The sequence below is a fragment of the Spermophilus citellus genome (genome assembly GCF_964194105.1).
Source record: "Spermophilus citellus genome assembly, chromosome: 8".
Classification (NCBI taxonomy): Eukaryota; Metazoa; Chordata; class Mammalia; order Rodentia; family Sciuridae; genus Spermophilus; species Spermophilus citellus.
In genome coordinates this window covers 10,767,674-10,785,230 of record NC_138189.1, presented here as the reverse complement: position 1 = coordinate 10,785,230, position 17,557 = coordinate 10,767,674, and the positions used below count along the sequence as shown (strand labels likewise).

Sequence of the window (17,557 nt, the reverse complement as noted above, 5' to 3'; positions counted from 1 at the left end):
ATTTGTGTTGGGAGAAGGAAATCAGAAGCTCAGATTCAGCTGAGTCAAATTTGAGTCATCTCAAATTAGATGATAGACCTAACTTTGTAAGAGCTAAAACAATAACCTTCTAGAAGAAAACATAAGGGAAAAAAATCATGACCTTAGGCTATGCAAAGAATTTTTAGCTACAACCCAAAAGCATGATGTATAATTAAAAATAAATTTGAGTTTATCTAAGTTAAAAACATTTGTACTTCAAAAACACTATTGAAAAAGGGAAGACAAACCATTGACTTAGAGAAAATATTTGCAAACTATATATCTGGTTAAGTACATGTATCGAGAATATATAAAGAACTCTTTACAGCTTTATAGTATGACAAACAAAAAAGTTTAGATACAAATTTTATTAAAAAGATAAGCGGTCAACAATAATATCAAGAATACTCAAAATCATTAATCATTAGGGAAATGCAAGTTAAAAGCACAAGGAATAACACTATGTAGCTACTCAAAAGCTTGTCAGTGGTGCCTCCTTACCTGCAGCTACGTGTGGCCAATCACAGCCCAGAATTATTAAATGGAAAATTTAAGATATATAAATTGCTCACTGTTTTGAATAGTGGGATAAAATCTAACGCCATCCAGCTCCCTCCTGCCCAGGCCATGAATCATCCCTTTGCCTAGTGTATCTGGGCTATATACACTACCAGCCTGTTAAGCTTTAAACTTGGTAACCATCTGGGTTGTCCAATTAACTGCCATGGGATTGCAGTGCTTGTGCTCCAGTGACCCTTCTTGTACTTAACAGGGACCCCAAAGTACAAGAGTGGTGATGCTGGCAATTCACACTTGCTGAGGAGAAGCTGGGAAATACTTATGTTAAGTGCCAAAGGTGAAAGTTCTGACTTAATAAGGAAAGAAAAAAATCATATGCTGAGTTTGCTGAGACCTACAGAAAAATAAGATATTTTGAGAGGGAGGGAATATTCATGCCTTTTATTATAGAATAGTTACATTGTGTGTTTTATTATTAGTTATTGTGAATCTCTTGTTGTGCCTAATTTACAAATTAAACTTTTTTATGGGTAGTCATGTATAGGAAAGAACAGTGTAGAGTTCAGTTCTATCTGCAGTTTCAGGCATCCATTGGGGGTCTTGGAACAAGACAAGGGACCATGTAGTTAAATTTAGATGATACCAAGTGTGGAACAGGATGCAGAGACATTGAAATATGCTATTGTGGGAAAGTAAAATGAAGCAGCCACTTGGGAAAATAGATTGGCCATTTCTTAAAAAAATTAAACACAAATTTATCACATGACCCAGGGTCTACCACTAGGAATCTTCCCAAGATAAAGGAAAACATAAGGCTATACAAAGACATGCTGCACGTGTTCATAGTGACACTACTTATAGTAGCACTGAAATGAACATAATCCAAATGTCCATTAATAGGTGAGTACATAAATAAAATGTGTTATGTTCATAAGATGGAATACAGTGCAGCAATAAAAAGGAATGAAATGTAGATACATGCCACATTTATGAATCCCCACCAAATTATTTTAAGTGAAAAAGCCAGATGCAAATCGCTGCATAACATATGATTGCATTTACATGTAATGTCCAGAAAGGGCATGTTTAGGGATAGAAAACAAATCAGTGTTTGTCTAAGGCTAGGGGTTGGATTGGAGATGGTACAAGGGAACTTTTGGGGCTAACAAAATTGCATTGTAGTGCTATGGTCAAAGCCTATACATTTACAAACAATCACTAAAGTGTGTACTCACACTAGTGAATTTTATGATGTATAAGGCTACCTCAATCAGGCTATTAAAAGCATGAATTATCTAATTAGATATGCAAAGTAGGTGTTGCATATTTATGCTAGAAAAGGTGCAGGCTGGAAAAATTTGGGGCTGGTCAGTGTACAGAAAGAATTTTAAGTCTTGCTATGACAACGTGTTGATAAAGAGGCCACACCCTGAGCCTGCAGTGCTCCAACACTGAGTGGGGAGATGTGAGCAAGACCCACCCATAGTGAGAGGGAAGAAGAGAGAACACCAGGTGGGTGCAGCCCTTGAAGCAAAGTAAAAAGCCAGGAGCAGTGGAGAGCTGCTTCTGTTGGGGCTGGAAACCAAGGGAGATCAGGACCAAGAGCTGACTGTGGAATTCAGCAAGTGGGCAATTCACAGGTGACCTTGACAAGACATTTTTGGTGCATAAGTGGGGATATTTTAGATTGGAGTGCATTCAAGAAAGGGTTGGAGACAAGAATGGGAAATGATGAGTCTAGAGACATTTTGATTTGAAGAAAGTTTTTTTTTTGAAAGGAGGCCAGGGAATTGAAGCTATGACTAGAGTGAAATGTAAGTCATGTTTTTTCCTTGTAACTAAAGATACTAGGCAATGTTTATTTACACATGCGTTGGTTAACTGTGATGTTTCCTGCATCCCTCATGGGCATCCTCTGACTAGAGTGCTCTTCCCATTCTCCAGCTGCTGGTCTCCAGGGCAACTCCCAGGACCCAGCTCCTCAGGCGCTCTCCTGGACTCTCACAGTGTACTTCACTACATTTGTGTGTTGGGTCAGCCTCTCCAGGTCTCGATGACTTTTAGTAAGTAAACTAAAGTCAATTATTCATTTCATTTACATCAAATTTCACTGGATTCTGAACTTTCTTTTCAACCAATTTTAAGAAATTGGCTCTGAAAAGATACTTTAATCAGAGACACTAACAGGAATGAATGGAAAACAGATGTTAGTAATGAAGAAATTTATGTTCATAAGAAACTACTTAGCATTTGATGGTTATTCCCTTAAGAGATGGTGCAAGATGGAACTGTGGGGGAATGTGTATACTCGTAAACTAGATGTTTATTTGATTTGGAACTAGGACATGTTCAGTGAGAAGCTTTTATTTGGATGCTATGACTTTATATGTGTTTGGTTAGAAAAGGAGAAGCCAAAGCTTCTACAGCAGAGCTCTGTGCTGTTGTTCAGCGGGGAGATGATACCTCTGGGCATGAGTCTGGTGCCATGTGGGAGAACACAGGGTCATTGATACTGGCCTTTCAGTTTCTGAATGCAGCTTGACCCTGATAATACTGGACCTGTAACAATGCCATAGTGTGACAGATGGGCACAAATTCAAGGTGAGCAGCTGGGCTGGTTGTGTTGAGGGGCAGCCCAGATCCAAGATAGGTTTGGGAAGTAAAGAGTCAAGGGAGGAACCAAACCTTTGGATCCAGGTGGCGACTTGGTTGTAAGGGCACGCTGTTCAGGGTGGCAAGTGCACACACCTGAACCAGGGCAGGGCCTGGGGCAAAGAGCAGAGGGCCCGGTTTGAGACTGAGCTCACCCAGCATGTACTGTGCAGCGCCACCTGACATCAGAGCTGTGCCAGGCAGGGTTGAAAGGCAGTCTCTGGCCTCTAGGGCTTCAGGTCTGGTGGTGGTGGGACAGGGCTGGGCACGGATCTCAAGATGACTTCAGATACTCACATAGCCCAAGGGGCATGGGAGCACAGGGCCTGATGTGCCCCCCAGGAGTAGGGCATGCTTTCCAAAGGGACAGCATGTTTTCTTTGATTTATTTAAGAGGAGTAGCTAGGATAAGACAAAAAAAAATTTAAAAAAAAAATCAGGGATGGGGCAATTCTAGGGGAGCAAAGGGCAATAATCTACTTGAGTGCCAATCTTTTGGGGAAAAATGAAGGATAGTCAGATTGGCAATCTTGTGAAACTTCTGACTTGACTTATGTCTCATATTGAGTCTCCTTCGGGTCACTGAGAACCACTGCTGGGTTACTGCATTGCCATTATGGCTTTTGTGGGTACGATCAACCAGGGTTAAATCTGTCAGTCTAGAATGACCCTGCACTGCACCAAGCAAGAACGTGGGCTCTGGAGCTCAACAGATCTGGGCTTGGATTTTAATCCACCACTTCTAGCTGTCGACGGTCTCTGGACCCTCATCACCTAACCTATAAAACAATGCCTAAGAACAGGAGTGTTCTGGTAATTAATAGCAAAGAACATGTGAAGACCTGAGCAGGGTGCCTGCCAGATGGCTGCCTAGCTCAGAAGGCGGTCTTAAGTTCTCAAGAGTTCAAGGCTATCAGATTGATCTGTGCATCTGTCTGCCTGCCCTCGATTGCCTATCTATTGGTCTGTTTATCCCCTCACGTCCTTTCTCAGGAGTATAAGTCTGATACTTAGAATAAGTCTGATAATTAGAGTTCCATACCTTTCTCAGTATTTTGAATATAAACTCTCTTGTTAGGACTGGGGGAGCACTAAATTTGGAGTTTTATCTAGAAAATGTAGGCAACAGCGTTTATGGGTTGTTATGAGAAAAAGCCTCATGATTCATTTATAGACTCTTAGCTCCAGCCCAGGGAAGCAAGCCTTTCCTGGCAGGTTCACTGACAAACATGCAACTTCCCCTGAACATAAAATAGGAGGAGGAGTGCAGGGAGGTTTGACATATATGGAATCAACTGATGCAATACATATATTTTCAGAATTCACATCGAGACCACATGATGATTCCAACTGGTGCAGAAAAAAATATCACTGGACAAACCTCAGTTTTTTATGATGAAAACATTCAATAAACTAGAACTAGAAGGGAGCTACCTTAGTATAATAAAGGGACCATGAAGATCATACAGCTGAGATCACATTCCATGAAAAACTGAAAGCTTTTCTTCTGAGATCAGAAACACGGCAAAGATAACTGCCCTCACCACGTCTATTCAACATAGAACTGGAAGTCTTACCCAGAGTAATGAGGCAAGACAAAACTCAAAGTCACCCACACCAGAGAGGAAGAAGTAAAATTATCTCTGCACACAGATGACTTAATCTTATATAGAGACACTCTTGAAAGAATCCACAAAAAAACCTTGTTACTGTTAGAACTAATGCATGAATTCAACAAAGTTGCAGGATACAAAGTTAACACATAAAAATCAGTTGCATTTGTGTATACCAACAATAAACAACCCCAAAATGAAAGTAAGAAGATAATTCCATTTACAAAAAAATAAAAATAATACTTTGGAGTAAACTGCTAAGAAGGTGAAGGACTTGATCACTGAAAACTTTAAAGCTTTGCTGAAATAAATTAAAGAAGATACAGACAAATGGAAAGACATTGCACGTTTATGGGTCAGAGTACTTAATGTTGTTAAGATGTCAATAGTACCAAAACAGTCTATAGATGCAATGCAATCACTATCAAAATCCCAATAGCATTTCTTTTGCAGAAATAGAAAAATCTCTCCTGAAGTTTTTAAGAAATAGAAGAGATCCTAAATAGCTAAAACAATTTCAAAAAAAGAACAAAGTTGTAGGTTTCACACACCTTGATTTCAAAGCATATTACAAAACTACCATAATCAAAACAGTGTGGGACTAGCAAAAGACAGACATAAGACCAGTGGAATGGAATGGAAAGCCCAGACATAAGCCCTTGAGTGTGTATGGTCAGCTCATCCTCAACAATGGTGCCAAGATCACTCAATGGGGAAAGGACAGTGTCAACAATGGCTATCCACATGCAAAATAATTAAGTTGGTTTTTTACCTTAAACCATATGCAAAAATTATTGAAAAGGAGATAAGGGCCCAAATATACGACATACAACTATAAAACTACTAAAAGAAGTCATAAGGGAAAAGCTTCACGTTATTGAACTTAACAATGACTTCAATATGACATCAAAAGTACAAGCAACCAAAACAAAAATGGATAAGAGATCTGCATCAAACTAAATGCTTCTGTGCTTCAAAGATGACACAATCAAAGAGTCCTGGACAAGGAGATAGAGTCCTGCTCTCAGGGAGTTTCATTTCAGCGGAGCAGATAACCAGCACACAAGAAGCTCACTAGAGCCTCCTGGGAGGGGAGCAGGTGAGAGGACAGAGTCTGTAGGACCCGGTGGGAAAGGGCTAGTCTAGATGGGCGGTCAGGGCAGCCTTCTCCAGCGTCTGCCTCTCCCCAGCCACCAGCTCCCTATGTCAGTATGTCCATGTCTACTGGATGTCCAGCAGGCATCTCAACCTTGCATGTGCATTTCTGACTTCTACCCCCACATCTGTCCTTTCTTTTATAAGTGGTAACTCCATTTCCCACTTGCTCAAGTCAAAAACCATCATGCCATCCTTCCTTTCTTGCTCAGTTGAGGGCCAACCCGATAGGCTCTGCCTTCCAAATACTCAGCTTCCCCCACTTCCTTTGCCCCTTCCACAAGCGGCCCAGATGCTTTCCCCACACCTCCCACCTGGATCTTTGCTATTGGCCGCTCCCTATCTCTGTCTTCCCTTGCTCTTCCAAACTCTATTCTTACCACAGCAACTTTCAACCTTGGTTCCCATCAAATCAGTCCTCTGCTCAAACCCCCCAGCAACTCTCAGCTACTTGGATTAAAAGTCCAAAGACTCATAGGACTGGGTTCAAGTCCCCTCCTCCTTTACTCCTTGCTCACTCTCCTTCAACATCCCTTGCCTCCTGGATGTTCCTGAAACACACCAGGCACACTCTCGCTTTATGGCCACTCCTGGAACATCCTCCCCACAGGATCTCTCATTTAATTTTATAAATAGCCATTCTTCTCTCATTCCCACCCGAGTCCTGGCCAGCTTATTCTGGACCTTCCTTTCTCTATAGCACGCCTCACCAGCTGCAATGATATATTTATCACGCTCATTTCAATTGTGATCTCTCTTTCCCTCCAGTGGGACAAAACCTCTGTAGGTGTTGAGACATGCTGCTTTTATTTTACAAACAAACTGAAGTTTAGGGAGGTCAGGAAACTTGGCCGAGTGAGTAAGACAGGTACCCACTTTGAGGCCAAAACCACCTGACTTAACTGCTACATCATGACTGCCTTTCAGTCAGCTGTGTGATAAACACATGGAGAACTTCCCTTATGCTGGAACCAAAGCTCAGGATGTCAGGCTTCTTATCTGTCAAGTGCTCCACTCCTCCCTCCTCGGATCTTCTCTCTGCACCTGAGTCCACCAGTGCTTCCCAATCAGCAAGAGCTTTCAGCCATATTCAGGGCTTTCTAGATAACAACTGGTCAGGTCCTGACTCAAGTAGGTGTGTCTCAAGTGAAACTCCATACCTTGCCATTCTCCAAATCAGAAAAAAGGCTTTTAATTTTGACTAATGTATGGATTAATTTTCTTCTCCTCAGACACTTCATTACTCTTTATCTAATCACCCCATAATATTTAGAGCATTATATCCTTTTATTGATTTAATCTTCACAATCACTCACATGATCATAGTGAAGAGTTTGTCCCTCTCTGTCTCTCCTGCTTTTTTTGGTGCTGGGAATTGAATTAAGAGGTGCTCTATCACTGAACCACATCCCCAGCCCTTAGACTGAGTCTCACTAAGTTGCCCAGGCCAGCCTCAGATTTGAAATCCTCCTGCCTTGACCTCCCAAGTTGCTGGGATCATAGGCATGTACCACAGCACCCAGCTCCCGTTTTAGAAATAAGGAAAGAATCTAACTTTTCATAACGTAAGCCTTTATTACTGGTCACCTCAATAACTACTTAATGCCCAATAGCTATGCTAAGGACTGAATTATATCTCCCTCAAATTTTTATGTTGAGGCCCTTACCCCCACAGTGATTATATTTGGAGATATGCTTAAAGTCAAATGAGCTCATAAGGGTGGGGCTCTGGTATGACCGGATTGGAGTTCTCATGAGACTAAGAGCTAACCCCTGCGTTGTGATACATGTCTAAAGAAGAGGGCGTGTCAGCCCAGAGCAAGATGGTGACCATCGCTCATTGGAAACTGGCCCTGTTGGCACCAGGATCTTAAGAGTCCCAGCTTCCAGAACTATGAGAAAATACATTTTTATAGTTTAAACCACCTGTCTATGATATAGACTGCCATGTAGGGTCTCCCATAAAGAGACCAAACTGAGACACTTGTAATCTTCAATAAGGAACAATTTTGAGCATTTAGAAAAAGAAACAGCTCTATGGGATAAATTCTGGTTCTGCTTTTACTAATACCTAACAGCTCTCATGGTATCATTGCTTTTAGATTAGAACCACATTTTTCTTAGGGTTGGACTTCAGATCAATTTACTCCCAAACCCTCTAATTTCCAAGTTACTTTATTCCCCAGCTCTGCCACAGTGAAATAGTGTAGCAATTATGTAACGATCAAAAAGTGTACCATACTTCTCCTCCTGTCTAATCCACTTTTCATGAAAAGCAAGAGGGAAGGGCAATCACTTTCCCTATAATGAGCAGATAATGTTCCCTGCACAAGAGGAGCAAATACTGTAATATACAGGCCAAGGTTCTTGGAAGGGGAAGGGCAAGTCTGCAGGGGATGAGTAGAGGCCACTGAGAGCTTGGCTCCTCCCTCCTTTCTTCCAACATTCCATCATGTTTCACGTGCTTGACGTACATGTCTCCCTGTGTCACCCTCCTTTGAATGTCTACATATTTTATTATCTGCACCATTGCTATTTCCATCAATGCTTCTTAACTTACCTGCTGATAGAAACATGTCAAGCTTGTGTGTCCTGTCTCCTAGACAAATGCTGACCTGCAAAATGACCCACAGACTTGTGGCAAATTGGGCTGGACAGGCAGTGACTGTGCATCTCCAGGAGGCAATTAACAAGTCCCAGCAGAATGGATGGAGAAGGGGAAGCACTTACTGCGTGGGCCCCGCCGGGCTGGCATGTTCAGAAGGCCAGTCTCGGGTTCTTCCTGCCTGGGCTCCTGCGGGGAGTCAACATGGAATTTTTCTGACACCATTTCTTGGGGACCAGCAGTTGATAACTGTGAACAGAAGAGCAGAGGTTCAGTGATACCCAGGATTTCTGTTGGCTTAGTTCCTCACTTGGGATGCTATGGGTTACCAGTGAGGTGATGGGCCTTAGTAACTATTCAGACCTGACCCCCAAGGCACTGTGCAACCCCCCACCACCCCAAAGAAGCAGCATCACCCCTGAGTTTTTCCAGGAGATATTTTATAAATTACCAGGGTATCCCCAAATAAGATGATTACTTTCACCTTTTCTAAGTAAAATGCATAGAACTCTGCAGAAAATCACCATCAAATAATCCGCTCCCCACTTCAAACAGATTAGAAACAGCTGCTAAAGTGTCACTGGGTAACCTGTGGCAAATCTTGAGTCTCCCCTTTGGGTGCCCCCAGGATAGCCTCCTTTGTCTTCCCCAAACCCTCGGGAGAGGAGAACAAGTAAGCAGAGTTGGCAAGGTGGCCTCTGTGGCCCGACAAGCCAGGGCTTGCCGCCAGACTGCCTGGCTGTGGGCAAGAGCATGGCTTTTCTCCTCTGTAAAACAAGGGAAATGTCACCGTGTGGGAGGCACAGCATTTCCCTCTTAAATAGATGACCCGGGGTGGACCCGAGGCTTCTGAAGGAAGCCCTCATTCAGGGCGCTGTGGTATGGGTTAAATTCAAGGTATAGCACCTACAAAGCCGGAAGCCTGGCACGTCAGTGGGGGGCAGGCAGGAGAGGGCTAGCAGATGCCCCTCTCCATCCCTGCCCCTTCCTCCTGCTCAGTGGGCAGCCTAAGCCCTGCTGGGCCAAGTTCCCTGTGCCTCTGACTCTACAGCAAAGGCTGGAACTCTGCTCATCTGCCACCTGGGTGTAAGGGACAGAGCAGCAGGCACAATCCACAGGAAAGGGTTAAAGCTCCAGGGTGCAGATCTGGCTGAAAGTCTCCCAGGTCCCCAAGAGTGGCCAGAGACTGGCCACGTGGGCTGGGCATCTCCTCTCCGCCTCCAACCCGTCCCTGTAGGGCTCATCCCAGCCTGCAGGAAAGGGCAGGCGGCTCCTCTGCCCAGCTGGACCAGAGTGGTGTGCGGGGTGTGGGGAGCCAGGGGGAAGGCTTCTTCCCTGACTTGGCTCTCCCAGTGCCTCCCACCTCCCCTGTCCATCCCTCTCTGGGCAGCACCATCACGTGATTCCTGGCTCAAAATGGCGCTCCCCTTCCCTCCCTCCCTCCCAGGCTGGCTTCTCCATTGTTCCAGGCAAGTGTCTCGTCCACCATAGCCCTTTCCCTACTGCCCTTCTCACAGGAGGGCAGCTCCTTACCAAGGGAATTGATTTACCTGGAAAAGGCTTATCTTGCTTGGGGGTGCTCCCAGCCTAAGAAGGGAACTCCTGCAGAGAGGTGGGGGAGGGACAGCCAGCAGACCCCGAGATAGGAATCGGCCTCTGGCTCAGACTGAAGCGGAATTCGGGCTTGGAGTTGGAAAAAGAGGGAGTTCCCAGAGATCTGTAATCCTGCACTGCCATCTACCGCCTGTGCTGGTTTATGGCCTTCAGCAACAACACTAACATGATGGGCTGCTTCCCTGTTTCTAGACTTCTCTCTCAGGAGATTGGAGGAAACTTACAGGGAAAAATCTCCGAGTATGGACCATGTCCTGATTATGAGGATCACCTATCTGTAAGCTCCCCGCCAGGGTCCTGCACACTGGACAATCTATTTGCATCCCTGTCTCACTGTTCCCCAGAGTGGGCCCCAAATTGGTACCCCAAAAGGGACACTTCCCTGGGAAGATTCTGTGGCACCCAGGAGCGGGGTTGGGGGGGACGCAGGCAGGTTGATCAAGGGCACCCACATGCAAACAGGGCTTCTCTTCACTTCCTACCCGTTTCTTTCTTGGTCTTTGACCCTTTGGGTTCTTCTTCCGACTTCCCACATCCACGTCCTCCTCATTTTCAGTGAAATCCTTTGTTAAAATGCAAAGGGAAGAGAAGGAGAGTGTTAAGAGAGGGAAAGAGGGGTGTGCTTTTCAAATCACAGTCTTGACCTTGGGCCTCCATCCACTCACGTTCAATGTGAGGGAGGAACAGTTAACAATCTAAGTAGCCACCACTGTCCACCCTTCACCAGAGACCTGTCTTGAAAGTTTGTATCCAAACTGAATGATTATGAGTGAGGTGGTGTAGGGGCTTCCATGGTCACAGGCCCTCATTCAGGCTGATAACATTTATCGAGCACTTATTGTGTTCCAGGTCCTGGCAGCACAGAGAAGAAAACACGCTCCCCACTTTCAAAATTCACATTCTAAGAAAAGTGACAAAGGAATCTGCCAGGAAGGATGGAGAACCATAGCCCAGGACAGTCGTGAGAGTCATATTTGGGGTCTCGTGGGTTGGTTTTTCTGCTTCCCAACTTCACCAGCAGGTGGGGAGAAGTAAAAATGCAGTAAATCATTATGAACGCCCCAAGTTAGAGGATATTTTGGCTGATCTCTTTGAAAAGGGAACATGGCAAATGTCATTCTCTTTTTTGCACATTATGCCTTCTGAGGTTTTAGACATCAGGTGTTACAACTGGAAGCTCTAAAGTGCCCGAGCTTTTACTGTTCTGTCCTAGAGTTTGGCAGACTGGGGCATAAGTGAACAAGAAGCTTCAAGACAATCACAGAACCTCTCTCCCTGGTACCCCAACTTATGAATCTTCTCTTTCTAAAATTGGGAAATGTTTTGTTTTTGTACTGGGACAAAGTTGCAACACAAAACCTGGATTTTAATGATATGATATAAGGTCTCAACTTTCACTGGGCCAGGCCCCAGGGACTCCTCACTTTCCTTGGCTGTTGGGGTTAGGGAAGGTGTGGACTTCAGTTACAGAGCACAGAGCTGAGACCCCCACAGAGAATGAGCCAGGTTGGGGCTTTCCTTAGTGCATGTGACCGATCTCTCTTCCTCAAGTTCTGGGTAGAGGCCTTACCTCTTTCTGGCCTCCTTTTCTCAGGGCTCACCAGATGGGGAGTATTCTTAGCTCCATGATTCACCAGTTTGATTGTAAGGTGGTGATAACATCAAGGTGTGTAAGTATGGTTTTAGATTCAATTCTAAATTTTTATTGGCTGAGAACGGACTTGTGAGAAATCTAGGTCATCTTTTCCTTTCTAATGTTTTAATCCTTGACCAAATGACAAACTGTCCATAGGACTTCTAGTAAGATGAAATGTGGGTCACCGCTTTATCCCCAGGGACAAAAGGCACAGAATATATTTGTTGTACACATGAAGAAACTTATGTGGTTGGTTCGTACTTGATATTTTGCTTAAAGTTAACGTGCAAAGTTTTAAATTGAGCTCCCTCATGTGTTTTAATGCACCGCACAGGGGACAGCACACTGTCTGCATTTCCGTCTCTGTGGTCTCAAGATGGTGAGCCCCTCAGCCAGTGGAGAAATAAGGACACAGGATCACAGTGGTCTACTGTTTCCAGTTGTACACAGCTTTCCTTCTCTGGTCTTGGCAGTGAGTTTTTGTATACCATGAGTCAGAAATTGCAAGACTCCTGGGATAGTTTTATTAGCATTATGATCTATCACTGTTACCTTCATTCTGAATTCTTAAGGAAATCAAGGTGCTTCAGGCAGAGCTGGGCTCCAGAAACAGGTAGTAAGTTAAGATGTGGTGGATTGGAATTCATGAAATGATGTCAAATTTATTTCAGAGTGTTCAGGCGGAGGTAAGACCCAGAGTGCCCACAGGGACGCTGGCCTCACATCTACCCACCTCTGCACTTCATGCCTGTGTGTTCAATTAAACTAAATTCGGTCTGGGGACACCTCTATACTTTGAGTCCCTACTTGACAAACTACAACTCACCTTAGCATGTAAACTAATTGAAAGCCTCAGTACTTTTGTAACAACCATCATGGCAGCTAAGCTCAGGTGATCAGACCATGTTCACCTAAGGCAACTCTGAGCTGTGACGAGCCAAGCTGTTCCCAAGCTTCGCTTCCATTTTCTGTCCTTACATGCTGCCTGCCCACGTGTACAAGGGGCTCTCTGAACCTCCTCTGGTTCTGAGGTTGTTCTGCTCATGAATTGTTCTTTGTTCAAACTCAGTTAAATTTAATTTATCTAAGGCTTTCCTTTTAACACATGTGATAAATGCTTGTTATCGGCCTTAACTTCCTCATACAAAACATCCCAAGGGGCCCTGTCAGTAATGACTTACCTCTGAAATTATTTTTATTTTTTCTTCCCTGGAATTCATTTTGTCTGTGATAGATCTCTGAAGAGAAAGAACAATGAAGAAGTCAGGCATTTTGAAGTCAATGACATATTGTTCTTAACATCAATGCATATGCATTAGACCTTAGGCGGAGGAGAATTTCTGTCCACCTGGGATACTTGCAGATTCCGGAACTGGCGAAAAGAAGCACCAGAGGAGAAGGGGGATGCCAGACTCCCCTGCCCCCATGACCCTGGTTTCAGGGCACACAGTCTTGGTTGGAATCCAGCTCTGGAAGGACAACATCACACCTTCTCTCCCTTAAACCTTCACCTTTCTATCCCTGCTCACCCTCTGCCCTTGATCTTGGTTCTCATTTTCCTAAGCAAAGAGATGAGATCAAGGAGGGACCCAAATCCGCCTTTTATTACCCACCATGAGAGTCAGGTTAGCATCTGCCTATCACCACTAGAATGTGTTTGTAACCGGGCAGAAACAGTATTTTCTTCATTATTTACACCCAGAGCCTTGGACCACAGCACAGACCTCAGTTTATATTTATCTGATGAATGCCTACGTTACTACTGATTGGCTGCCTCTTCAAGGCCGTGTTCTGGAACCCTTTAGAGCCTTCCTCTTGGTGCTAGGAGAGAACACGTGGAGGAACACCAGGCCCAGGCCTAATATCACGGAATCTTCCCAGGACTTGGTCAGTTAAGCAGCTTGTCTGAGGTGTTCAAGGTCTCCCGGACCCTCCCGAGGAATTAGCATGGAAAAGGGAAAGGATCTGAAATTCTGTTGTCTTCCACACAGACTCCTCACAAGGTATAGAAAGCAAAAGGGAGAAAGGGGAAATACCATACCGGGGAATGATATTGGCCAAATTATATTGTTACAAATAGGCAATGACAAACCTCACCATTATGTTCAACTATGATGCACCGATAAGAAAACTAGAAGAGAAATGAGAAACTAGATCGGGGGGGGGGGGGGGGGAAGTTGAGAGGGTAATCAATAGCAGATGAGTGGGGAATGCTAAAGGAAAAGAAAGCTCTCAAACAACTGCTCTGGTCATTATTAACTGGAAAAGAAAAAAGAACTGTGAAGTATTTTAGCACGTAAAAAATGATTCTAAATAAATATATTACACATGGAAGAAAGAAATAGATATGAAAAATGTATCGGGGTTGTTTTTTTCTCCACATTCTTTCCTGATCATTACCTTTGAATGTGTTTCTAAGGAAATCAAATGACACCAGAATTTATTTTTCTCATGAACACTGTTGCTAAGAAGAGATAAATCAACACCACTCAACTTTAACATGCCACTTATCATCACTGTTTGCATTGGGCACTTATTAATATAATCTTATTGGCAACATCAAAACAGGACCTGTAATTTATTGCACACTTATTTTGTGCTTTCTTTAGATAAATGTCCTCTTTATTCCCTACAATAACTCTGCTGGCCTAGAAGTACATGCTCCAATTTATACAAGAGGAAACTAAGACTGATGTGTTATAGGATTTGCTCAAGGTCATAGTTATTGAATGTCACACTCAGAATTTGATTGGGCAAAGGGGGGGTGGAGATCATGGGGGCAGGAAGATGGTGGAATGAGATGGACATCACTACGCTAGGTGTGACGCTACATTGTGTACAACCAGAGAAATGGAAAGTTGTGCACAATGAATCAAAATGCATTCTGTTGTCATATATACCTAATTAAAATAAGAATTTGACCTCAAGAGTGTGATCCAAAATCCTCCCCATTTGCTGCCACCTCTGTCTCACCATTTAGTCTTATTTTTGCCATGTTATTAGTAACTACTCTAGGCTAGTCTATTATTCTGGAAATATTTACCATTGAAAGCTGTGAAGCTTTGTACATTCGATAAAGGGCTTAGGCTATGTTAGATCAATGATTTATTTCACTCAGTGCAGAAAACCAAACATTTTTCAAGAAAAGTACTAACACCATCATCAGAACAAATGGATGGTCCCTAAGGGTCATCAGCGGACTATAGCCTCATCCTGAGGACCTTTTGGGAATCCTACAGGGGGCAGGGAAAGGAATGACGGCATTGGAAAGAGACAACATTGTATATTATCTGATATAATAATATATTATCTGATTATAGTGAAACCCTGGGTTTACAGAAAAAGTGAGACCTTTGTTAAAAAAAAAAAAAAATCCATGTACCTGTGCTCAAATGCGAGCTCTACTGAGCAGCACATGGTCTTAGAACAATGCCTTTGCTTCTCTCTAGAATTGTGATCCTGCTTCCTCCCTTGAAGGGCGACTGGTTTACAGGGGCTCAGTGATAGATGCCTAGTAAAACGCCTAGCATGGACCAGGTTCTCTATTTGGGTAGGTTTTAAGAAAAGGTGATAGGGGGCTATGGCTAGTATACTACAAGCCTCTGGGTTCGATCCCCAGCAAATACACACACACACACACACACACACACACACACACAAACACAAATCAGAAAAGGTGATAGTAGAGAAGGGATGTGAAAGAAATAAGTGGGAAGGGAAAAGAGCTTAGGGGACAGAACCCTCTGTCATAAAAAAGAACTCTGGAGACAGTGAAGAGGACAGGAGATGTCACATGCACCTCTTTTGAATCTATTATCAAGTTCTGTAAGTTATTCCCAGCCATGGCTTTATAAAGCATAAAGTTAGTGACAAATAGTTTTGTAGAATCATTTAATCAGATGAATTTAATCTATACTGCATTCAGAGCATGCATGTACCATATGTGTGCTATGCTGTGTGGCACATGCTAATCCACTGAAGTGCTGGAAGCCCCTCCCTGGCAGGAGCCGGCTCTGCTCCAATGCTTTCAACCTTCCCACAAACTGCTGAAGGCACTCAGCTCCTTGTGCTTCTTATTACCTGTTTATAGGGCTGTCTTCCCAGCAAACCCCCAGCTTCTGACCCAGTCTAATTCATTTTTGCACACTCTCAACTTAAGCCATGGCCTGGTGCATTGTTGATGCTCCATAAATACTTGAATGAGTGACCGTATAAATGAGCTCTCGGAGACATGTATAGAGCGATATTTCACTCTGCCAGTGAATTTCTTGGCAGAAAAGTTTTTATAAAAATGTGATAGCAGACGTGTATTTCCCCGTAGACTTTATTAGCTTTTCGTAGCACCTCTTTGCAACAAAGGTTTCAGTTGAAACCAAGGCCAGGGAATCTTCCTGAGGTCTTCTGGCAGGCACGCAATCCTCAGCCCTGTGGCTGAGTCCTTTCTCGGTCCAATGGTAAGAAAAGTGAAACTGCCCATAACTAGTACTTGAAGCAATTTGAACTAAAAGGCCCAGAAATGCAAAACCCAGCAAATGTTTTGCACAGTGCTGGTCAGAGAGGATTGCTACTCAGGGATCCACGTGACTATGATTAACTGGATTTACGTTTCCTGCAAGCCAGACACCAGACAGCAGCTCACATCAAAGCTGCCCATGTAATGCTCTACATTCCTATTCCAGAAAGTGCAAAAGCAAGCAGTGACGAGAGCCCCTCCATTTACAATTAATTCAGTCCACTCTGCATATCCCGTAGCCAGGGAGAGACAGAACGCAGAACTCCCAGCTGCTGCTAAGTGAAAACAGGAAACCCTGGCTGCAGCCCTGGTCCCGTTAGAAACTGGTTTACCTTAAGCAACTTTACACAAGGCACTTTGCAGATTCTGCTTTCTGGGATGGAAGAGGAGTGGAGGAGATGGCCTGGGTGTGCTGCTGAATATTCTAGACCAGGAAGGGCCGAGTGTGGGCGAGGCTGGGCTGCTCTGGGAAGCCCGGGAAGCTGCAGCCATGCCTCAGGAGGAAAACACCAGCTTAGCAACGCGTTCCCAAGGAAGGTCATTGGGCGGCTTTTTTTTTCTTTTAAAGTGACAGTTTACTTCTAGTTGAAGAATCGCAGTGGGAATGCAGAGGGTCGCAGCCTACAGTGGGACACAGAGATCAAATTAGTGCTGAGGTGATGGAAACCCATGTCTCTAAGAACTCTACCCTTCCTCCTGTCATTTGATTGTCATGCATTTGATTGTCATGCATCATTCCTAAAGGACAGATGATGCTCAGAGCAGGGGCACTAAAAGGCCCCAGAAAGGTGTCTAATTCGGAGCAGCAAAATCTTCCTTCCTGGAGGCACTTCAGGGCACCTAAGTGTTGCCCTGGGGGGATTTGGGGCTACCTTGGAAGACTGAATGCAGGAGGGGCTTAATCTCTGCTTATTCTCTGACTCTCACTATAATTCCTGAAAAGGTGATATACACGCTATGGCTTAAAAAAAAAAAAAAGAAGTGGAAAGCAGACGGAGGAGTAATGGAATAAGCAAATAAGCAGACCAAATGCTCTGGCATTTGGGGCCCTGGTCCTGGACAGATTGATTCCCCCAAGCTAGCTAATTTCTAGAGATAGCAAATTAATTTCCTGAAATAACGCAAACTCTCCTTTGATATACAAACCAACCAATCAAAACCCACACTTCCAACCATTTCTTTTATCGAATATTCATATCAAGCTAATATTCTTCCTGACCTGTTCACGC

The 17,557-nt window shown here is 43.9% G+C and overlaps 1 protein-coding gene and 1 long non-coding RNA gene across 3 annotated transcripts in view; one reads left to right on the top strand and one right to left on the bottom strand.

Moving 5' to 3' along the window:
• The window catches only part of CC2D2A (coiled-coil and C2 domain containing 2A), a 101,895-nt gene extending 85,087 nt beyond the window's left edge, over window positions 1–16,808 (bottom strand). Inside the window, exons 1-4 of one of the 2 annotated variants that reach the window (XM_081303863.1) lie at window positions 16,661–16,808; window positions 12,997–13,051; window positions 10,662–10,742; window positions 8,691–8,814 (exon numbers count right to left, since the gene is read on the bottom strand). In XM_081303863.1, the coding sequence (XP_081159989.1) occupies window positions 8,691–8,814; window positions 10,662–10,742; window positions 12,997–13,035 (244 nt within the window). In that variant the 5' untranslated portion in view covers window positions 13,036–13,051; window positions 16,661–16,808. Of the gene's footprint in view, window positions 1–8,690; window positions 8,815–10,115; window positions 10,460–10,661; window positions 10,743–12,996; window positions 13,052–16,660 lie in introns of those variants that run through there. The other variant, XM_081303864.1, reaches the window with a different exon arrangement.
• On the top strand, window positions 10,359–14,528 carry LOC308654456. Its single transcript, XR_014023275.1, has 4 exons — window positions 10,359–10,456; window positions 11,029–11,140; window positions 12,150–12,287; window positions 13,050–14,528. It is a non-coding gene; the product is annotated as an uncharacterized lncRNA (long non-coding RNA).
• Window positions 16,809–17,557: the final 749 nt, after the last annotated feature.